At 41.4% G+C, this 22,775-nt stretch overlaps 1 protein-coding gene across 1 annotated transcript in view; it reads right to left on the reverse strand.

Moving 5' to 3' along the window:
* Positions 1-22,775, reverse strand: part of C8B (complement C8 beta chain) — a 36,021-nt gene that overhangs the window by 7,852 nt on the left and 5,394 nt on the right. The window contains 7 exon segments of the mRNA XM_063105761.1: positions 1,144-1,291; positions 8,165-8,228; positions 8,231-8,305; positions 10,245-10,386; positions 13,374-13,462; positions 13,465-13,506; positions 13,509-13,528. Of these exon segments, the coding sequence (XP_062961831.1) occupies positions 1,144-1,291; positions 8,165-8,228; positions 8,231-8,305; positions 10,245-10,386; positions 13,374-13,462; positions 13,465-13,506; positions 13,509-13,528 (580 nt within the window).

A 22,775-nucleotide genomic window follows, 5' to 3' on the forward strand; every position in this document is an offset into this window, starting at 1 on the left:
TCTCGTGCTTGCCAGCAACCATACACTAAGCGTCACTCCTGAATAAGTTCAGAGGAGAAGATATGAATGGCAATCTTCTTCTGCAGAAACTGTGCATTTGACATGCAATTAGACATTAGAAAATTGCCAGGGTCAGCAACTGCAGAGTCTCTCGTCAGAGCTCCAGCCCCTCAATTCCCCTTCTTGATTGCAATGGGGAATCTCCAGGGGGTGGGCAATGGCCCATCAATGACTGTGCAGACACTGGCGAGAAGAGGATGGTGTAAGACATGCTATGAGTACCGTGCAGAAGTCCCCACGGGCAAGGACCTACCATTGTTGATGTGTATGACAGTCCTGTTCTAACATACATCTTTTTAGCTGAAGGTTGCAAAATTCCTCTTGTTTGGGTGACAGGTGGTTAGGATTATTATTTTTTATTCACCAAATCTCCAGAAAAGTCTGGAGGGGAGGGAAGAAGTCAAAGTCTCCTGTCTGGACCTAACAGAGACTCTTAGCCACAGATGGATACAGCCTCTCTGACCCTTGAACTTTATCAGTCGCAGAATGGAGATAAGCCTACTTGATCTGCACATTGTAGTGAAGATTAGATGAAATAGCATTTCTAAAGCCCCTGGCAAAGGGTCCCAAATATCACAGGTGCTCAAAACATGTTAGCTATTGTCAAGGTGTCTTATCCTGTCCTGTAAGATAGTTATGCCTGTGTGTATCTTCCTGTTCATCCTAGGCTGTATTTTTCATCTTTACATCTTCTTTGTTTTTCTCCAGTAGATTACTTCCTGAAACACAGCAGTAACTTGGCCACTATTTGTTGGTTGAGTGAATAAGTGTTTAAATAAACAAATAACTTAATGAGTGATTCTATGATGAAATGGAAAGAATATTAATTTAAGAAGGCTAGAAATAGAAGCTCATCTTTAATTTCCTTTAGCAACTTGGGGGCCCAAGTGAGAGTTGGGGGTCTCTAGGTGGTACTAAGCAGTGTGTTCATGTCTGTACATCCCAGATGTAACTGTGATGTATGTGCCTCAAGATTAGGGCCTGGGTGTTACTGGTCTCTGCGTTCCACACCGTGGCTCATCGTAGGCCCTCAGAAGCTGGTGTCTGAGCAGAGGAGGGGATGGGTACAGCAGCTGTGTGTACCTTTACTTTGATGACATCCAGGTTGTAGTGCACTGCACCTCCCTACTCCTGCATCAGTTCTGCCGTTGGCAGCTCCTTGCATGCCAGGGTGGTGATGTGCTCACTTGCCCTCCTCATACAAGGACCTCCAATGGTGTTCTTCTTGTTTCTGTCTGGAATGGACACAAAGAGCTGGCATTGAAGGATCCACTTTTACAGCTTGGAATTTACTCCAACCCAACCAACAATTTGGTTACCATAATATTCACTGAGCCTGCTTGGGAGCCTGGGAGATGTGCTTGGACAAACCATATCCCTGCCCACAGAGGAGTCGCAGTACATGGGGCAAAAGAGAAGTTCACCCAATCACAAGCTGGGGGCAGGACAAGGAAGGGTATTTACCTCAAGCATCTATAAGGCCAGTTACTGAGTTAGTCCATGGAAGATAGATGATGTAAATAGATAGGTAGATAATAGATAGGCAAATATGTAGGTAGGTAGATAGTAGATAGGTAAACAGTAGGTAGGTAGAAAAGTAGGTAGGTAGATAATAGATAAATAGGTAAATAGACAGATGATAGATAAGTATATGAATAGGTAGATAGGTAGATGATAGATCGATAAACAGGTAGGTAGGTAGGTAGACAGGTAGACAGATGATAGATCAGTAAATAGGTAGGTAAATAGATAAGTAGGTAGATGACAGATTGGTAAATTGGTAGGTAGGTAAATGAATGGGTATATAGATGGGCAGATAGGTAGACTGATAGATAGGCAGGCTATAATATTTTGTTTTACCCGGCAGCAATTTTATGAGCCAGACACTATTAGCCAGACTCTACTTCACAAATGAGAAAACTCATACCTTGAATTAACTCCTTTGCCCAGGCCCATACGGCTTACAAGCTGATAGAGCCAAATTTTAAACAAGGTTTACCTGGTTTCACAGTCACCACTCCTGTGTCAAATACCTTTCTCTCAGCAAGGTAGCAATTATTAGCTCCATTTTCAGGTGAGGTTAAGTAACTTGATCAAGGTCACAGAACTTATAAAATGGTATTGCCAGGATTCTAACCCAAGATGTTTTTCCTAATAGATTATAATGATTATTGATAAAAATGGCTTATTCCCATTTCCAACCTCTATCCCAGGGCTCTCCAAATTTTGCAAACTATGGTCTGCCTTGGGGGTATGTTAAGTTTGTGATGGTTGTTAGACATTCAAGTGAAGGTATCAAGGAGGCATTTCTGCACAAGCTATTGAGTGCAGGGAAGAGATTCAGGATGGATATATAAATTAGGAGTTATCTGCACATTAAAGGCATTTGAAGCCGTGAGATTGAATGTGATTCTCTAGAGAGAGTAGTTGTTAGAAGGGAGAATGGCCCAGACAGAGGGCTAGGTGGGGAGGGCTGACATTAGCACATCAGAAAGAGGAGGAGGAACTGCAAATGAGACCTAGAAAGTGTAGCCAGGTAGGCAGAAGGAAAACTAAACACAACTTACGAGTCTTTTCCCAGCAACTGATATAAGCTTCTCTCCATTAACTCATCATTCACGTGTGCCCCGTTGGGACAGCCATGGTCCCCTGGGCAGTGTACCTGCTCTCTGCATGGCCTCTTCATTCATAATGAGTGTGATTCATAAATGCCCCTGAGCACAGCCTCTGTGATGTAGTGGGTCCCGAAATCGCTAAAGAGATCTCTGTACTCCCCGTAGCTGTACTCCAGGGGTAGCCACTTGACTCTCTGAAGGAATGCATGATGGAGCATGAGGCTTCTGGGTTTCAGCTTGTAATGTGCTACTTCAAGGTCAGAGCGCACGTGCAGAAATGTGCTTTTCTAAATGAAATACCAACATGGGAAAACCAGACCTTTAAAGTTAGGAATCTGGAACAAGAAGATGAACTTTAACAAATACCATCCGATGTTCCTGGTCCAGGGTCATCGCGCTTATGATTCCTTTAGGATACTTGAGGGAAGACGGCCTCTTTGACAGGCTTTTGGTTCTCATAAATATTCCAATATCCTTTTCAGCTTGGAAGAGATTGCTCTTAACTTACCTCCTTACTGTAGCAAATAAGGACTGTGAAGGGTAACCAGGAGCAGGCATGACGGGAAGCAGCGGGAGCTCCTGGGTCCTCTCTGATGGGGTACAGGCTTTGCTAAGGCAACCTCTTTGCTTATGCCTTTTCAGCTCTATGAAGAAAAGCCACTGAGGAAAGAGTAAGGTGCATTTGGAAAGCTAGATATGGTCCTAGGTGGCAAGAATCAACAAACTACAGCCTGCATACCAGATCCAGTGCCTGTTTTTGTAAATAAAGTTTTATTGGAACACAGCCATGTCCATTTGCTCACATATTGTCTGCAGCTGCTGTCATACTACAATGGCAGAATTGAATAGTTTCAAGAGACCTTATGGTCTGGCAAAGCCTAAAGTATTTACTATCTTGCCCTGCACAGAAAAAGTTTCGAGACCACCTGATATATGGAATAGAATGACAGTTGGCAATGCCAGATGAAGTATAAGCTTCCAGGAGGTAGTACTATCACCTGAGGTGAGAGCTCCCTATACCAGGGTGCAGGCAGAGGAAAAGGGGAAGGGTGTCCCCATCTTTCATCCCTAGGAAGCCTTGCCCACTTTGCTCGTACTTGCCTCCCGGACCCTCACTTTTTTTCCTGGCTTGCTCTCATGCCGTTCTAGTCCTAGCCCAGTGACCCACGACAACCTGCCTTCTGCCTTACCTCTCCTGTCCTTCATCACTACAGTGGCCCTGTCCTTCATCACTATAGTCTTAAGGGCCTGCTAAGTGCCATTCTGAGTCTAGAGATGAGAAACAGCTTCTTCCTCCAAAGAGCTCACAGACTAAAAGATGAGTAAAGATAAGCACAGACAATTAAAGTCTAATTAATGTTTACTACCCATTTTCTCCTAGTTAATATTTCAGCAGCAAAGAGCCTTCTGAGTCTCTCACATTTCTTTTTTCTTGTATGAATCATTGTAGACTTTCCGTCTTGATCTCCTCCAGATCCCCTCTGATTAATTTTCTATCACATCATGCTCATTGAAAACTCTTGGTGGCTAGAGAATGAATTGCACTTTCCTCACCCTAGAATTCAAGGTTCCTTAGATCTGCCTGTCACCTGCTCCTCCAACATCATATCCCATTGCTTCCCGCTCCAATTACTCCTCATTCACCCAATCACAGGCCTTGATCTTTAACTTCTGGGCAATAGGGAGCAGAGGATATGATTAGATTAGTATCGTAGGAACATTTCTCTGGCAGCGCATGCATTTGAAGGGGCAAGGTAAGAGACAGGGAGACCATTTATTAGGGCAGAACAAGAGATGACAGGGCCTGGACTAATTAAGATGTAATGAGAGTTAGAATAAAGAAAAATTGGAGAGTAATAGTGAAGAATTTGGTGACCAGTGGATGTGGAAATGAAGCAGAAATGACAGACAAATATGATTCTGTAGTTCTTAGCCTGGAGTAGCAGAAAGGAAAAAATGCCATTAACATAGATGGAAAATTTAGAAGGAAGAAATTGCTTTGGAGTGTCAGCAAGGCATCCACATGAAGATACTTAGAAGAGTGGAAAGGGCAGGTCTGGAGCTTAACAGAAAGGGTAGAAGCAGTGACAAAAGCTCATGGCTTATCCCTATAAAAGAGGAGAAGTGAGCAGAGAGACCACCCGGGAGTGACTGTTGGGTGGAAAGGTAAGATGGCCACAAGTTAAGTAAAGAACAGGTGGGGATATTATTATCAGGAAGGAAACTGATAAGAAGCAGAAAGAAAGCAGAAAAAGCAGGAAAGCAATGATTTGGTCAATGCCACCAAATACCCTAAGAAGTCAAAGAGCCTTGGGTGATATTCCAGAGAGGGATTTCAGCTGAATATCTGGAATGGAAGTCAGGTTGCTGAGGGTCAGAGAGCTTCCAGAGATGTTTTTGTCTGGCAAAGCTACATATTACATTTATTGAAAGCCAAGGGAAAATGTTTATCAGAAAATGAGAGAAAATAATTATAGAAGGCTGTCTCTGCCTGGTTTCTCTAAAAAGTAAGTTAGCTTAAGACCAAGCTATTTTTTGTGAAAAGATTTTCAAGACAATAGAAATATAATTCTGGTTTCTAGGGTAGTTGTAATGTGGAATATAGACACATCTGTGGGCATGAAACTTCAAAGGAACACATAGACTATGGTTTCCATGTCCACTCTAAAACTCATATAGAAATTTAATTGCCATTGTAACAGTGTTGAGAGGTGGACCTTTAAGAGATAATTAGATCATGAGGGCTCTGAGTTCATGAATGAATTAATGCCATTATCACAGGAGTGGGTGCCTGATAAAAGGATAAAATTCAGCCCCCTTTTCACCCTGTCACACACATGCACTTCCCTGCCATGTGACGCCTTTACCACATTGTGATGTAGCAAGAAAGCCCTCACCAGATGCCACCCCTCAATCTCAGACTTCTCAGCCTCCAGAACCGTAAGGCAAATACATTTACTTTCTTTATAAATTACCCAGTCTGTGGTATTTTGTTGTAGCAGCAGAAAACAGACTAAGACACATATGAATTTAAAAGCAAGAGAAGAGTACTTACAGTATGAGAAAATCATTTGGTTCTTCTAATATTTGCCTTGAACTTTTTTCTTGTTAATGCCAAGTTCAAATATTCCAGTTATTTTAAAACCAAAACTGAAACTAGATCTGCTAGTTGCTTTCTCTGTGACATTGTGTTCGAAATCTGAGTATGATTCCTATTCTGTCAGTGCAAATTCATATTTTCCTTGGTTCTAAAGGAAGACAAAAGAAAATATTTTTTATTTAATTTCTCTCAAATCAGTTCAGTATGAGTCAGCAGACGTCTGCTCTAAATTCTTACTATGTGCCAGATACTGTACTAGATGCTCCGGATACAGAAAAATCAGGGCCAATTGTATCATCACCCTCAGGGATCCTGATCCCGTGGGAGAGACAGACCTATTCCATAAAGTGGGTTGGAACTTGGAGGTTAATGCTTGATTTGGATTTCAACTGGCAGAAGTACGGGGGACATTCTGGACTGCAGAGCCAGATGCCTGAGGTCAAGTCCTAATTCTGCCACTTACTAGCTGTGTGACCTTGGGCAAACCAGTTAACCTCTCTGTGCCTCAGTTTCCTCATCTGTAAAACGAGAACAACGAAAATATCCACCTCATGCAGATGTTGTGAGGATCATATGTGTCACTATTTTTTAAGTGCTCAGAACACTGCTCGGTCTATGACAAATGTTTGTTATTTATGTGTGTCACCCTCGCTAGACTATGTGCTCTTTGAGGGTGGTGGTTTTCTTAATTTCTGTACAACCCTCATCACAAAACATATTCAAAATAATTGCAGTTAACCGAGGGTTTAACTGATGACAGACACAGGAGTGGCTAGCTTCATGTATCATCTCCTTCAGTGTCCCCACATCTAGGTCCTGGGCAGTAGATACTGTAACATACACTTTAGAAATGAAGAAGTCTTGCCCCCACTTAGACACAATTTTTCACAGCCTCCTAAGTTAGATCTCCATTCTTGACCATCTCTTTTTTGAAAAGAGCTCTGTCTCCTATCAGCTTCTGCCCTTTGGCCTTGGTTCTGTCCCTCACCAGAACAGTCTTGGGGTCTCCTTCCCATGACAGCTGTCCATGTATCAAAATGAATACTTATGTATTTTGTTTAACAAATACAACACGGTGCTTACCTTTAGAGGCACCATCTCAATCAATTTACACATATTGGCTCATTTATCCTTATGAGAATTAATCTTATGAGGTAGGTGTTATGTTCATCCTCGTTTAACAGATGGGAAGTGAGACACAGAGAGGTAACTCACTTGCCCAAGATCTGGCTGCCAGCAGCAGTCGGTGGGGCCGGGATTCCACATCTGGTGTCCTGGTTCAAGGAGAGAATCTGTATTCTTCCCACCACACCAGCCGCCTCTCACTAGTTTATTACAGTTACATTTACTCATTTAGTCCTCACAGAACTTTGAAAGAAGGGTGTTATTAACTTCCTTCTAGAGAAGACAAAATGACAGCCCCACATGATAATTGCTTCACCCAAGATCCTGTGGCCAGGGAGCTGCTCCTTCTGTCCCTTCCTGCAGGGTCCAGTCGGACCCTACTGCTGGACCCTACTGCTGGCTTTGGATGTCTGCCCTACTGCCCTCTAGCTGGGTGACCCTGGAGCTCACATAATAGCTGGCTTATAAGGGAGTCCTGAGAGGATACCCCACATGTGAGGAGTCTCACTAATGATAGCCATTAAGGACTGAGATTTGATGTTTGTTTAGGAAGAAGGTGAATTCCATTCAGGGTCATCGTGCCCCTCCCCACGCTGTCTGACATAGGACGATTCTTAATGCAAATGAGGAGAGGGTCTCTTTCCTCCACCTGCAGAATGAGAAGCTGCAGAATGTGGCCAGAAAGTAGGGTGAATGCCAGGCCAGTTTGGCCCCTTCTGACCTTGCTCTTCTGACCCTGCCTGAGGATTGGACCAACTCAGAGATCCTTAGAGGCTCGAATCACAGATTGACTTCATTCACATCCTGGAACTCCATTCCTTCACTAACTACTTAGGAGCCTCTCCTCTTGGCTAGGCCAAATGCTGGGGCCTAGAGATACAGAAAAAGATAAAACCTACCCACAAGTTGTCAATAGGATTCAAGAGGTCATGCTTAGAAAGCACCTAATGTAGTCACATCACAGGTGTTAACATAAAGGGTCATCCCAGCCCTTGCGTGGCAGCTTGTGTGGGGTTTGCACGCAGTGCTCTGTCCCAGGGTTCCTACACCAGCCCTCCTTGTGGGGTCTGCCTGTGGGACACGCTCCTGGAGCAACTTGGAACCATCCTCAGGAAGCAGCCACAGCATCCACTTACACTCCAGTCTTTTTTCAGAAAAGAAAGAGAGGAATTCCCGTTGATACCAGCTCCTTGTTTATACCCTCCCTCTCTATTCTCTAGAATTCCATTTAATTGCATGCCTTCCCATCTACACAATAACTTACCCACTGGCCAGTCTGCCAGTTGCCCAGTATTGGTCCATTTCATGCTGACACTTTTTATGCTGACCCTACAGTTTGCCTCATCCAACTGGTCTCCACAGTCATTGTCCCCATTGCAAAGAAGTCTTCGGTTTACACACCTCCCTGGGATGGAGAAAGGGCATTACCCACAGTCACACGGCTCTCAAGAGAGGAACTAACACAGTATAAGCACCTACTAGGTGCCAGACATTTTGCTGGGCTTTTAATGCTCTGTTTTAAATAGCCATTGTGTATCAGGGCAGGGACAGTTTATTCCCCTAGTGCCACCCCCCTGCCAAAAAGAAGCAAGTGTTATATTCCTGAGAGCACTTTAAGGGGAGATTATTTAGAACCATTCTGTTAGGGGACGGGTAGGAATAGGGAAAATGCTGCAGAAGCAGGGGCTGAGTGGCCAGAGAGGGGGGCAGTCTGGACTTCTCTCTCTGAGGCTGGAAAGAGGAGGTGGGTTTGGGGGGTCCTGCAAATAGTACTAGATGTGCCACTTTTCATGTTTTACCTAACCTCCTTGCCTCAATTTACTCATCTGTAAAATAGGAAAGTCATCCTCCCTATCCCATAGGGTTGTTGGGAATTTCAACGAGTAAATAAAACAGTACTGACTCCCAATAAGTGCTATGTTAAGTGTCGTCATTACCATTGTTAGTGTCGCAGAGGGCCGAGTGCACATGGCTAGTAAACATTTGCAGCAGGATTGGAACCTTTAACTATCTAATCACAAACCCTTTCACTAGACCATACTGCCTTCAACACCATAGCCATTTGGACTGTGAAATATTTGTATCACTTTGCTTCCTTTAGATGTTTTTCCCACTGACTTGACTTCTTTTCTTATTTGTATATTGTTGGGAAATAAATCCCATAAGACAGGTGACCCTGTTTCCTTAGATATATCTGGTCACTTTTAACCAATGTTCTTGGGGTGTTAAAGGCAGAAAAATAGCAATCTGGTCTTCAAATGTTTCTTACAAGGCATTTAAACTAAAGCCTGTCTGAATAACCATTATGGCTTTGGTCAGAATCATGGAACACTGGCTATAATGAGTCCATGGATACTCTGTAAAAAAGTCTTTCAAATTTATTGGATGGAATTTTGCATTTGCAAAAGCCCTAGAAATTGCTCTAATAATCCCTAACTCTTTCTTGAAAGATCCCAATGTATAGCCCACATGGGTACAGTAAATGTAGAGAGTTGCAACTCCTACCCAGATAATTTGGGTGAAGATACCCTTATTTTTGCCAGAGACTTGAAGAAATAGAGAGGCATATGTTTGCTTGGATTTGCTAAATGAATGAGTTGGAAAAACAAGTGTTTACATAGTTTTGCAGCATATGATTATTCATTTGTGTACTCCATCCTGCTTTCCTTCTGTCCTTTTTGTTTTTCCTTCCTTTCTATAATCAATCATTTTTACTGACTATATTATGCATTAGGGGTCATTCTGGACTTGGTGATGCAGAAATGCAAATGACAGGAACTATTTCTCCAAACATTTTTCAAAGCTAGATGATGATGCCAACCACACTATTTAACTGTTTTGGGTTTTGCCACATGGTACTCAACTCCAGGCCTCTGAGAGAGCTAGCAGAGCTTGCAGTCCCCAAAGAGAGTTCATATCCTTTATGTCACTTGAGCCTATGACAAACTTGTGAGGTATTAACATCACCCCCAATTTTCTGTTAAGGGAACCAAAATGCAGATGGGTTGGTGTTCTTAATGTCAATGAACGTAATTTGAATTCCCTAGCTTCTAATTGCTGCTCTTCCATTTATGTGCTACATGACATTGGAAAAGTAATCTCTTCAAGTCTCAATTTCCCAAGTTGTAAAATGGGGTTAGTAATATCAACCACATTATAGAAGTGTTTTGTTTTGTTTAAAGAAATAATATATATAAAAGGAGGTCAGTTATTTGAGAACAAGGAAGCTTCCTGACCTGTCCCATGACCCTAAACTTTAGCACTAGGCATGGCCAGTCATTCCATCATTGTGTGCCATCACCTCGTTTGCAAGCTTCCCCTCTCCTTCCCACATCCATTTATACCTGTCTGTGCACACACAAAGCCTTCACATCACACTTGACTTCTGCATGGTCTATTGGTGACACAGTCTTTGACTTCCTTGTCAGGGAAGTTGCATGGTTCCCCATGGAACTGGGAGGGCTGGAGCAAGTAGGCATGTCTGTACTGGACCAGAGAGAAGCAGGTGAACCAAGGGCAGAGCCTCAGGGACCCTGGGAGCTGAGGGATATTATGTGCAAATGGGTCTCAAGCCAGGATTTGGACTCCACAAGATCACTGAGTTGTCTAATTGCTGCTTTCCCAGCCCCTCGGGCTTTCCCATTTATATGCACTTAAAGGTCTATATTGTTCTTGGCTATTTGCCTGACTGTTTCTCCAACTAGACTGTGAGCTCTCTGAAGGCAGGGACCTTGTTTCTGATTTCTGCCACTACAGTGATCAGTCACGATTTGCTAAATGAGGAAACGGCATGGGCTTTGGAGTCAAAAGTTAGTAAGTGGACTCATGTAGCTAGTTCAATAACAAAAAATAAACTCTTAGTTTAATTATGCCAGCGGGTTGATTCAAGTGTTTTCATTTACTCATTAAGACATTGATATATTATAAATGAAAAAGTATGTGCTTTGGAGCCACAACTGACTTATACTTTCTAGTTATGTGATGTTGGGCAAGTTACTTAACCTTGTGAATCTCAGTTTACTCATCTGTAACATGGGGAGGATGAATTACCTAAATGTACAGTTATTGAGTTTAAATTTTACATATATGTAAAAATCTCAATATGTCTGGTACATAGTAGTCACCCAATATCTTGTACTTATTTTTCTTCCCTATTAATGATATTTAGCAGTAAATATTGCTACGTCTCTACCTTTTTACTCGTTTATTCCAATAATATCCATTGAACCACTCAATGTTTTAAAAGGTAGGTGTTATTTTTGCTTGCTTATTTGTTTTTCATCATAATCATGTCCTCTAGCCTTCCCTCCAGGATGTCACAGATGGTGGTGGTGTTCGTGGGCCCCAGACAGTGACATCTCAGGGCAGTGGGTAACATGACATGGGAAATAAAGGGTGCTTTGTAAGCTCATAGCAGAATCCCCCATGCAAATTTAGGAGACAGTGGAAGGTCCTCGAAAAAGTGACATCTAGGCTGAAACTTGAGGGCCTAGTAGGACTGTTGGGCAGACATGCACAGCTGGTGTGAGAAAGGCAAAAAAGAGCCATCTGGGTGGAAGAACTTGCTGGGCCAAAGCTGGGAGAACAAGAGGATGTGCCTTGTTCCAGAAAACATAAAGAGATTCATCATGACTGGAGAGCAGAGTGCAAGAGGGAAAATGGCAAGAGCTGGAGGGAGACACAGACAGGAGCTGATAACAAAGGGCCCTCCAGGCCTCGGTGAGGTGGATTTAGTATTTTATCCTGGGTCAATGAGAAACCATTCTCAGAGGAAGAAAGCGATCAGATTGGGGTGGTTTCCAAATGTTTGCTGCAGTCAGGATTTTGGTGCACAAAATGGGGGCAAATCAGGAAAGCAGCCCCTTTGCAGAATGAGACATTAACAAGGCATAGTTATTACTTGTATGGAATCCAAAAAAGAAACATAGATATCCATTTAGCTATGCTCCTTTGTACTTCAAGAGGGTCATTCTTCCTGGAAGGCAGAGCCTGTCAGGAAAGGATAAGACCTGTAAAGAAGGCTGCAAGAAGACTAGCCCCAGGCTTGAAGGGCAAAGTGGGTTTGAGAAGTGTAGAAATGCTGGAGGGAATACACCTCCCAGCCAGTGACCGTGTAGACAAGAAATGTCTGCTGCCAGCTCTGAACAAGGAGCTCTGGCTGGCTCCTGCTGAGGCTCCCTGGTTTATGGTGCAAATGAAGCAGTTATCCAGATAATTGGATCAATGTTGATAACTTCAGCAATAAAACCTGCTTTGGGAACTGAATGATCCTGCTTCATTCTCTCCATTGATCCAATTAACTGTGTAATTGTCCTGGGCCTACTTCCACAGTCTCTGTAGAGTCCTAGCCCATGGCTGGTTTGGTTTCCCAAGGAGCTGGGGAAATGGCAACTGTTCTCTTTTCTCTGACACATCTGCTGTTGTCAGAGCTGAGAGCCTGGGTCAGCCCTCCTATGACAAGGGAGGCTGAAGGACAAATACTGGAGAGACCGTGTGTTGTCACTGGTAGAACACTAGACGAGGATCCAGTGGTCTGAGTTCAAGGCCTGTATTTGCTACTCGGTGTACTGAAGTCACTTACCACTCTGAATCTCTGCTTACCTGGCTAACGAAAAATGTAACAACCATCCCGCTTTCCCTAGAGAGAGATCGGAAAATAGAATGAGATCAAACACCAAATATTTATGAAGCACCTATTATGTGCCAGAAATTGGCTCACACACTGAAAACATGGAATTGAATGAGCCTCCACAAGTTCACTGTTTAGTGAAGGTTGGTAAGAAACAGCATAGCGTGATAAGTGTTGGGACATGAGTAACAGGAAGCTATTGGAACTGGTAAAGTTTGGCTTATCCAACAGGAGATGGGGCTGAAGGGAAGTCAGGGAAGGCTTCTCAGAAGAGGTGGCCCCTGAGCAAATTGCCATTATGAGTAGGTGCTAGCCAGTGAAAGAAGTGGGAAAGGCCACTCCTGCCTGAGAAAGGAGCAGGAATAAAGGCACAGAGAGAGTGAAATGGTCAGAGAGGTGCAGTGGTGTGCTGGAGTGGGGAAGCTTTATGGAGATGTAGGCCAGGTTAGGTCCTGGGTGCCCTGGAGTCTGGACTTGATTCTGAATGCCACAGGCCACTTCCAGTAGTTTCAAGCTGAGGAAAGACAGGTCAGATGTAGATTTTTGATAGCTTCCCCTGGTTACACCATGAAAGAAAGATTGAAGGAGCAGATGGGAGGCAGGAAGTCAAGTTATGAAGCTGCTAGAGTGAGCAAGGATGAATGTGCTTGGGAAATAACTGAAGGATCAAAGAAAAGATCTGATTGCTACTTGGAAGCACAAGGAATAGTATTCATTCATTAAATCAGCCAACATTTATCGAGGGCCTACAGTGTGCCAGGCACTGTCGGCAATGCCTCAGCCAGCCTTGCTGAGGGTCAGGGCTCCTGGAAGCTCAGAGCTCTCCCCAGGCCTGGATACTTACCCTTTTCTTCTGACAGGGATCACACGTGGTCCAGGAGGACCAGATGGACAGCTCACATTCGATAGGCATCGGGGTAGCATCCACACTCACGTCTGTCTGCTCTTAGCATGGCTCTTGTTGACTGCATTTGACTCAGCGAATATGGCCTTTCACCTCTAAAACGTCATCATGAGAGAAGAGTCAAGTATCAGAAAGGAATTAAGTATACATCCAACCACCTATCCATCTGTTCAATAAGTATATATTTGCTCACTCGTGCAACACCATTAGTTTACTGATCCAGTATAGGTAATTCGTCCAACAAAGATTTATTGAACACCCAGTAAGTGCCTGTCATTATGGCTAGCTGTAGTAGAAAGAGTATTGAACTTGGGTCAGAATAACGTTCATTAGCAGGTGGGTGATCTGGGTCTGGTTTTTTAAGCTATGTGAGAGTCATTTTTCTTACCTATGTAATGGGAATAATCATACTTACCTCAAAGGCAATTTCTACGATTAAAAAAGCTAGTATATGGGAAAACACTTTATAAATGCTAAAGTGTGATAGATATGCAGGAAATACCACCATGGCTAGATATATGATCTTAAACAATTTACTCCCCATCTCTAGCCTCTGTTTTATCCTCTTTAAAAATGAGAGGTTTGGACTATATCTTTTTTTTTTAAATTTATTTTTATTCCCACAGATCTCTCCTCCTGTGACACATCCTTGGCCAATGAGGAGATAAACAAGCCAGGAATGAACTGGGCTTTACAAAATCCAAAACTTTATACAGACTTTTGAAATAATATCATTTATTTATTTCGAATTGAAACATAATTGTACATATCTGTGGGGTACAGCATTGAATGTTAATACCTATGTGCAATACATGATCCTCAAATCAGGATAATTACACTATTTATCGTCACACAATGTAATCATTTTTTATGGCCCTTTACCAACTTCTTGCTAACCTCCCCTCCCCCTCCCCCTTTCTCACCTCTGGTGTCCTCAGTTCTGTTCTCTTCTTCTGAAAATTTAACAAAATTTACTGAGATTGTTGTATCTTTGTATCTTTCTCTCTTTTTCTGTTTGTTTATTTTTTGAACTCCCACTTATGAGTAAGGACATGTCGCATTTCTCTTTCTGTGCCTGGCTTATTTCACTTAACGTAATTTTCTCTAAGTTCATCCATGTTGCTAGGAATGGCAGAATTACAATACTTTTTATGGCAGAGTAGTATTCCATTGTGTACATATACCACATTTTCCAATCATCTGATGATGGGCATTTAGGCAGGTCCCAACTCTTGGCTATTGTAAATAGAGCTGCAATAAACATGGGAATGCAGGTATCTCTTTGATATGATGATTTGCATTTCTTTGGTTATACACCCAGCAGTGGGATTACTTTATCATATGGCAGTTCTATCTACAGTTGTTTGAGGAACCTCCATCCTGTTTTCCATAATGGCTGCACTAATTTACAGTCCCACTAACTGTGTAGGAGGATTCCCCTTTCTCCACATCCTCACCAACATTTGTTATTGTCTTTTTGATAATAGCCAGTCTAAGTGGCATGAGATGGTATCTCAATGTGGTTTTGATTTACATTTCCCAAATGCTGAGTGATGTTGAGCATTTTTTCATGTGTCTGCTGGTCATTTGTTCATCTTTCTTTGAGAAATGCCTGTTCAGCTTTTTTGCTCATTTTTTAATTGGGTTACTTGTTTTTTTTACTGTGAAGTTGTTTGACTTTCTTGTATATTCTGGATATTAATCCCTTGTTGGATGGATAGTTTGCAGATATTTTCTCCCATTCTGTAGGTCGTCTTTTTGCTCTGTTAACTGTTTCTTTTGCTGTGCAGAAGCTTTTTAGTTTGATATAATCCCATTTGTTTATTTATTTATTTTTGTCACCTGTAATTTTGGGGTCTCATTCATAAAGTCTTTGCCCAGTCCTACTTCCTGAAGTGTTTCCCCTATGTTTTCTTTTAAGAGTTTTATAGTTTTGAGTCTTATATTGAAGTCTTTAATCCATTTTGAGTCGATTTTGGTATGTGGCAAGAAGTGTAGGTCGGTTTTCATTCTTCTACATATGGGTGTCCATTTTTCCCAGCACCATTTATTGAAGAGACAGTCTTTTCCCCAATGTATGTTCTTGGTACCTTTGTCAAAGATCAGTTGGCTGTGAGTATCTGGGTTGATTTCTGGATTTTCTGTTCTGTTCTATTGGTCTGAGTGTTTTTATGCCAGTACCGTGCTGTTTTGGTTCCAGCTTTATAGTATAATTTGAAGTCAGGTAGTGTAATGCCTCCAGCTTTATTTATTTATTTATTGCTCAGAATTGCTTTGGCTGTTCAGGGTCTTTGTTTTTCCATATGAACATTAGGATTGTTTTTTCTATTTCTGTGAAGAATGTGATTGGTATTTTGGTGGGGATTGCATTGAATCTGTAGATTGCTATGGGTAGTATAGACATTTTCATGATGTTAATTCTTCCAATTCAAGAGCATAGGATGTCTTTCCATCTTTTTGTGTCGTCTTTAATTTATTTCAGCAGTGATTTGTAGTTCTCATTTTTGAGATCTTTCACCTCCTTGGTTAAATTTATTCCTGGGTATTTTAACTTTTTGGTGACTATTGTAAATGGGCTAGTTTTCCTGATTTCTTTTCTGCTAGTTCATTAATTGACTAGATGGTCTTTAAGGTAGTTTTTCACATTAAGAGTTTATGAAACATTTGCTGAGGATAAATGATATTCAGGGTATGTGCTACAGGGGATACAGAGAAATAGAAGAGATGGGTTCTGCTTTGTGGAACGCATAGTTTGTCTTACAGTAGGAAGAGAGAGAGACACGTGTCATGTCTCTTTGAGACTTTACCCAGCAGGCAAGCTTTTTCAGATTGCAGGCCCCATGGCCAGTGCTATGCTTTAGGACACGTGCAGGCTGGTAGGGGTCAGGACGGCCTGGTCACAGTGAAAGCAGGGAGGAAGCCAGTGTGCCAATGTCTGGGGAGAGGACATTTCCTAGCCAAGAAGTGATGGGTAATTGGATGGCCTAGCGGGTGCTAGAGAGAGAAAGGAGTTTAAGCTGACGCCAGTTTCCAGTTTGAGTGCATGGGTGGGTTGGGAATGCAGGAGGAAAGAGGTCTCATTGGGGAAGGTGTGAGTTTCGGATAGGGCAGGTGCCCAGGGAACATCTATGCAGACTCTTTCAATAACTATTTCCTATATGGGTTAGGAATTCAGCGAGAGAAATTTGTGCTAGAGATACAGATCTGATCGTGAAAAGCTATAGAAGAGGATAAGACTGTCCTTAAGAACAAAAGCAAACCAAGGATAAGCACTTGGGGAACATCGGCACCACCAGCAGACCAGAAGAGAGTGGTGCCATGCTGGTCCAGGGCACAGAGCCTGCAGAGGGGTGAGTAGAGGGGCAGACAGCAGACACGTCCCATCTGCAGAGCAGTCACGCACAAGACCTGAAGTCAGTCTAGAAGGTAGAGCAATGATTTTTGTCAATTCCTGACACCCAGCAAGGGACATGAATGAATAAATGAACATATTATTTAATCTGCCTGGGCCTCTAGCTTCCATATTTGTCATCTGAAAGTGTATATTACACTGTAAGATTCTTTGTAGTTTGCATTCCTTTTCAAGGCAGACCAGAAGTGAAAAGGAACGAAGATTTGCTGGGTACCCAGGATGAACGTGTCAAGCGCTATGCCAGGTGTTCCCCCGTGCTGTCTCATTCAATCCTCACAGCCATGCTGAAAGGCAGCTATGGAGCTCGCCACCTGGACAAATGTGGGAAGTGGCCCAAAGAGACAGGGATGCGTCCACTGTCATGCAGCTGGTACACAGTCACGTTGGAATCTGAGCCGAGGTCTGCTTGCCTCTAGTGCGTGCACTTTATCCACTGCCCCATGCTGCTTGGAAGGGAACTGGGCCAGCATCAACTCCACCAGTCCCCTCCAGTCTCTATGTAAAGCCTCTTTCATCCTGTGTTCAAGATTGAGTCATTAGGGAGAGCATCACATAGTTTCCCTGTCTTAAACACACAGTATGTCACTCCAAACAAGGTCATTAACAATACATTCTCACTTGGCAAAAGTCCTAAAAAGAGGATAATATTAACTACGGTGAAATCCATGTCCATGACCGCCCCAGAGACCAGCAAAAATCAATTGCCTAGTAAAGTTGGATCTTTAACAAAAGGTCAAAGACTCTCCTGGAAACCACAGGTGGATACTTTAAAATGGTTACTTGAAGCAGGATACTGCACACCAGCGGGGGGCTTCAGAATGTCTCTCATCTACTAATTTGCGCAGGTTTGACAAAACAATATTGCCTGTGATTTGGCTTCTCCTAAGTATGTATTTGACAGCTCTGCAGGGTACCCTCTTCCTATTTCAACTACAAAACAGTAACATTGTGTTTTCAGCAACTATCAACCCAACTCTGGGCCACAGTTGAGACTGAGTGGATATGTAATATGCACACCAGCTATTAAGAGTCACAATTATTTTCCTCTCTGAGATTTGCAAGCCTGTTAATGGGCAAGATGATCACTTATATGAGGAACTTAGTAAAAAGGAGTTATTACCACCAGATCTCTCATTTTTGCACCCAATTTTCATTACGGAGGTAGCAATATAATGAAGTAATCAGCTGAATAAATAGTATGTTTGTAAATTACATTGCAAAAGATGTGTGTGGTTTATTAGTACTATAAAATGTAAACCTACAGGAAAGGCTAGCATTTAATGGCATCTTTAATTCCTGGGAATAGCCTGCGACCACAAAAAGGACAAGTTCAATAACAGCCTCTGTGTATAGTTACAACACATGCCTTCACCCCTGTGAATTTTTTTTTTTTTTATTTTGTCGATATACAATGTGGTTGATTACTGGGGCCCATTACCGAAACCTCCCTCCCTCCTCCCTCTCCTCCCTCCCACCCAACAATGTCCTTTCTGTTTGCTTGTTGTATCAACTTCAAGGAATTGTAGTTGTTATGTCTTCTTCACCCCCCCCCCCCGCCCTGGTTTGTGTGTGAGAGAGAGTGTGTGTGTGTGTGTGTGTGTGTGTGTGAATTTATTTATTTATTTTAGCTCCCACCAATAAGTGAGAACATGTGGTATTTCTCTTTCTGTGCCTGACTCGTGTCACTTAATATAATTCTCTCAAGGTCCATCCATGTTGTTGCAAATGGCAGTATTTCATTCGTTTTTATAGCTGAGTAGTATTCAATTGTGTAGATGTACCACATTTTCCATATCCACTCATCCGATGATGGACATTTGGGCTGGTTCCAACTCTTGGCTACTGTAAAGAGTGCTGCAATGAACACTGGGGAACAGGTATACCTTCAACTTGATGATTTCATTCCTCTGGGTATATTCCCAACAGTGGGATAGCTGGGTCATATGGCAAATCTATCTGCAATTGTTTGAAGAACCTCCATACCATTTTCCATAGAGGCTGCACCATTTTACAGTCCCACCAACAATGTATGAGAGTTCCTTTTTCTCCGCAACCTCGCCAGCATTTATCATTCAGAGTCTTTTGGATTTTAGCCATCTTAATGGGGGTGAGATGGTATCTCAGTGTAGTTTTGATTTGCATTTCCCGGATGCTGAGTGATGTTGAGCATTTTCTCATATGTCTGTTGGCCATTTGTATATCTTCCTTAGAGAAATGCCTACTTAGCTCTTTTGCCCATTTTTTAATTGGGTTGCTTATTTTTTTCTTGTAAAGTTGTTTGAGTTCCTTGTATATTCTGGATATTAATCCTTTGTCAGATGTATATTTTGCAAATATTTTCTCCCACTCTGTTGGTTGTCTTTTAACTCTGTTAATTGTTTCTTTTGCTGTGCAGAAGCTTTTTAGTTTGATATAATCCCATTTGTTTATTCTTCCTTTGGTTGCCTGTGCTTTTGGGGTTGTATTCATGAAGTCTGTGTCCAGTTCTATTTCCTGAAGTGTTTCTCCTATGTTTTCTTTAAGATGTCTTATTGTTTCAGGATGTATATTTAAATCCTTAATCCATTTTGAGTTGAGTTTAGTGAGAGGTATGGGTCTGGTTTCATTCTCTTGCATATGGATATCCAGTTATCCCAGCACCACTTGCTGAAGAGGCAGTCCCTTCCCCAGTGAATAGGCTTGGTGCCTTTGTCAAAGATCAGCTGGCAGTAAGTGTGTGGGTGGATTTCTGGATTCTCTATTCTATTCCATTGGTCAGTGTGTCTATTTTTATGCCAGTACCATACTGTTTTGGTTATTATAGCTTTGTAGTATAGTTTAAAGTCAGGTAGTGTTATGCCTCCAGCTTTATTTATTTTGCTCAGCGTTGCTTTGGCTATGCGTGGTCTTTTGTTATTCCATATAAATGTCTGGATAGTTCTTTCCATTTCTGAGAAAAATGTCTTTGGAATTTTGATGGGGATTGCATTGAATTCGTATATCACTTTGGGTAATATGGACATTTTCACTATGTTGATTCTTCCAGTCCAAGAGCATGGGATATCTTTCCATCTTCTTGTATCCTCTCTAATTTCTCTCAGCAGTGGTTTGTAGTTCTCATTATAGAGATTTTTCACATCCTTGGTTAACTCAATTCCTAAGTATTTTATTTTTTTGGTGGCTATTGTAAATGGGCAGGCTTTCTTGATTTCTCGTTCTGCATGTTCACTGTTGGAGAATAGAAATGCTACTGATTTTTGTGTGTTGATTTTGTATCCTGCTACTGTGCTGAAATCATTTATCAATTCCAAGAGTTTTTTTGTAGAGGCTTTAGGCTGTTGGATATATAGGATCATGTCATCTGCAAACAGGGAGAGTTTGACTTCATCTTTTCCAATCTGGATGCCCTTTATTTCCTTCTCTTCTCTGATTGCTCTGGCTAGTACTTCCAACACTATGTTGAATAGGAGTGGTGAGAGTGGGCATCCTTGTCTAGTTCCTGTTCTTAAAGGAAAAGCTTTCAGCTTTTCCCCATTCAGGATATTTGCAGTGGGTTTATCATATATGGCTTTAATTATGTTGAGATTCTTTCTATCTATACCTAACTTATAGAGGGTCTTTGTCATGAATGAGTGCTGAACTTTATCAAATGCTTTTTCAGCATCTATAGAGATGATCATATGGTCCTTGTGTTTGAGTTTATTAATATGGTGTATCACATTTATTGATTTGCGTATGTTGAACCAACCTTGCATCCCTGGGATGAATCCCACTTGATTGTGGTGAATAATTTTATGTATGTGTTGCTGTATTCTGTTTGCTAGTATTTTAGTGAGGATTTTTGCATCTATGTTCATCAAGGATATCGGCCTGTAGTTTTCTTTTTTGGTTATATCTTTACCTGGTTTTGGTATCAGGATGATGTTTGCTTCATAGAATGAGTTTGGGAGATTTGCATCTGTTTCAATCTTTTGGAATAGTTTGTAAAGAATCGGTGTCAATTCCTCTTTGAATGTTTGGTAAAATTCTGTTGTGAATCCATCTGGTCCTGGGCTTTTCTTGTTGGGAGCCTTCTGATAACAGCTTCAATCTCCTTTATTGTTATTGGTCTGTTCAGATTTTCTACGTCTTCATGGTTCAGTTTTGGGAGCTTGTGTGTGTCCAGAAATTTATCCATTTCCTCCAGATTTTCAAATTTGCTGGCATATAGTTGTTTATAGTAGTCTCGAATGATTCCTTGTATTTCAGATGAATCAGTTGTAATATTGCCTTTTTCATTTCTAATTTTTGTTATTTGAGTCTTCTCTCTTCTTTTTTTTGTTAGCCATGCTAATGGTTTGTCAATTTTATTTATCTTTTCAAAAAACCAACTTTTTGATTCGTTGATCTTTTGAATTGTTTTTTGGTTTTCAATTTCATTCAGTTCTGCTCTGATCTTAATGATTTCTTTCCGTCTGCTAACTTTAGGTTTGGATTGTTCTTGTTTTTCTAGTTCTTTAAGGTGAAGTGTTAGGTTGTTCACTTGCCATCTTTCCATTCTTCTGAGGTGAGCACTTAATGCAATAAATTTCCCCCTTAATACTGCTTTTGCAGTAACCCACAGGTTTTGGTATGATGTATCATTGTTTTCGTTAGTTTCAATAAATTTTTTGATTTCCTGCTTGATTTCTTCTTGGACCCATATGTCATTAAGTAGAATGCTGTTTAATTTCCATGTGTTTGTATAGTTTCCAGAGTTTCGTTTGTTATTGATTTCTAGTTTTAATCCATTGTGGTCTGAGAAAATACATGGGATAATTCCAATTTTTTTGCATTTGTTGAGACTTGATTTGTGACCTACTATGTGATCTATCCTGGAGAATTATCCATGTGCTGATGAGAAGAATGAATATTCTGAAGTTGTTGGATGGAATGTTCTGTAAATATCTGCCAATTCCAATTGGTCTAGAGTCTTGTTTAGATCTTGTGTTTCTCTACTGATTGTTTGCCTAGATGATCTGTCCAATATTGACAGTGGGGTGTTCAGGTCCCCTGCTATTATGGTATGAGTGTCTATTTCCTTCTTTAGGTCTAATAGAGTTTTTTTTATAAATCTGGCTGCTCCAACATTGGGTGTGTACGTATTTATGATTGTTATGTCTTCTTGATGGATCAGTCCTTTTATCATTACGTAGTGTCCCTCATTGTCTCTTTTTATGGTTTTTAGTTTAAAGTCTATTTTGTCAGATATAAGAATAGCTACTGCAGCTCGTTTTTCTTTTCTGTTTGCATGGTAAATCTTTTTCCATCCTTTCTCTCTTAGTCTATGTGAGTCTTTATGGGTGAGGTGGGTCTCTTGTAGGCAGCATATAGTTGGGTCCTCCTTTTTAATCCCGTCGGCCAGTCTTTGTCTTTTGATTGGGGAATTTAAGCCTTTTACATTAAGAGTTGTTTTTGAAAAGTGTTGATTTATTCCTAGCATTTTATTGGTTGTTTGGTTGTCTCAGGTGTCTTTTGTTCCTTGCTTTCTGATTTACTGTTTGGTTTCTGTGTTTGTTGGTTCCTTAGGTTGTAGATAGTGTTTTTGTTTGTTTGTTTTCTCTTCATGAATGCCATTTTTATTACACTAGTGGGTTTTGATTTTTCTTGGGTTTTTATGGCAGTGGTAATTATTTTTCAGGAACCAAACCCAGTACTCCCTTGAGGATTTCTTGTAAGGGTGGTCGTGTGGTAGTGAACTCCCGTAGTTTTTGTTTTTCTGAGAAATATACTATTTGCCCTTCATTTTGGAAGGATAGCCTTGCAGGGTAGAGTATTCTTGGCTGGCAATCTCTGTCTGTTAGTATTTTGAATATATCATCCCATTCCTTTCTGGCTTTAGGGTTTGTGATGAAAAGTCTGATGTTAGCCTGATTGGGGCTCACTTATAGGTGATTTGATGCTTCTCTCTTGCAGCTTTTAAGATTCTCTCT

Source organism: Cynocephalus volans, chromosome 8, assembly GCF_027409185.1.
Source record: "Cynocephalus volans isolate mCynVol1 chromosome 8, mCynVol1.pri, whole genome shotgun sequence".
Taxonomy (NCBI): domain Eukaryota; kingdom Metazoa; phylum Chordata; class Mammalia; order Dermoptera; family Cynocephalidae; genus Cynocephalus; species Cynocephalus volans.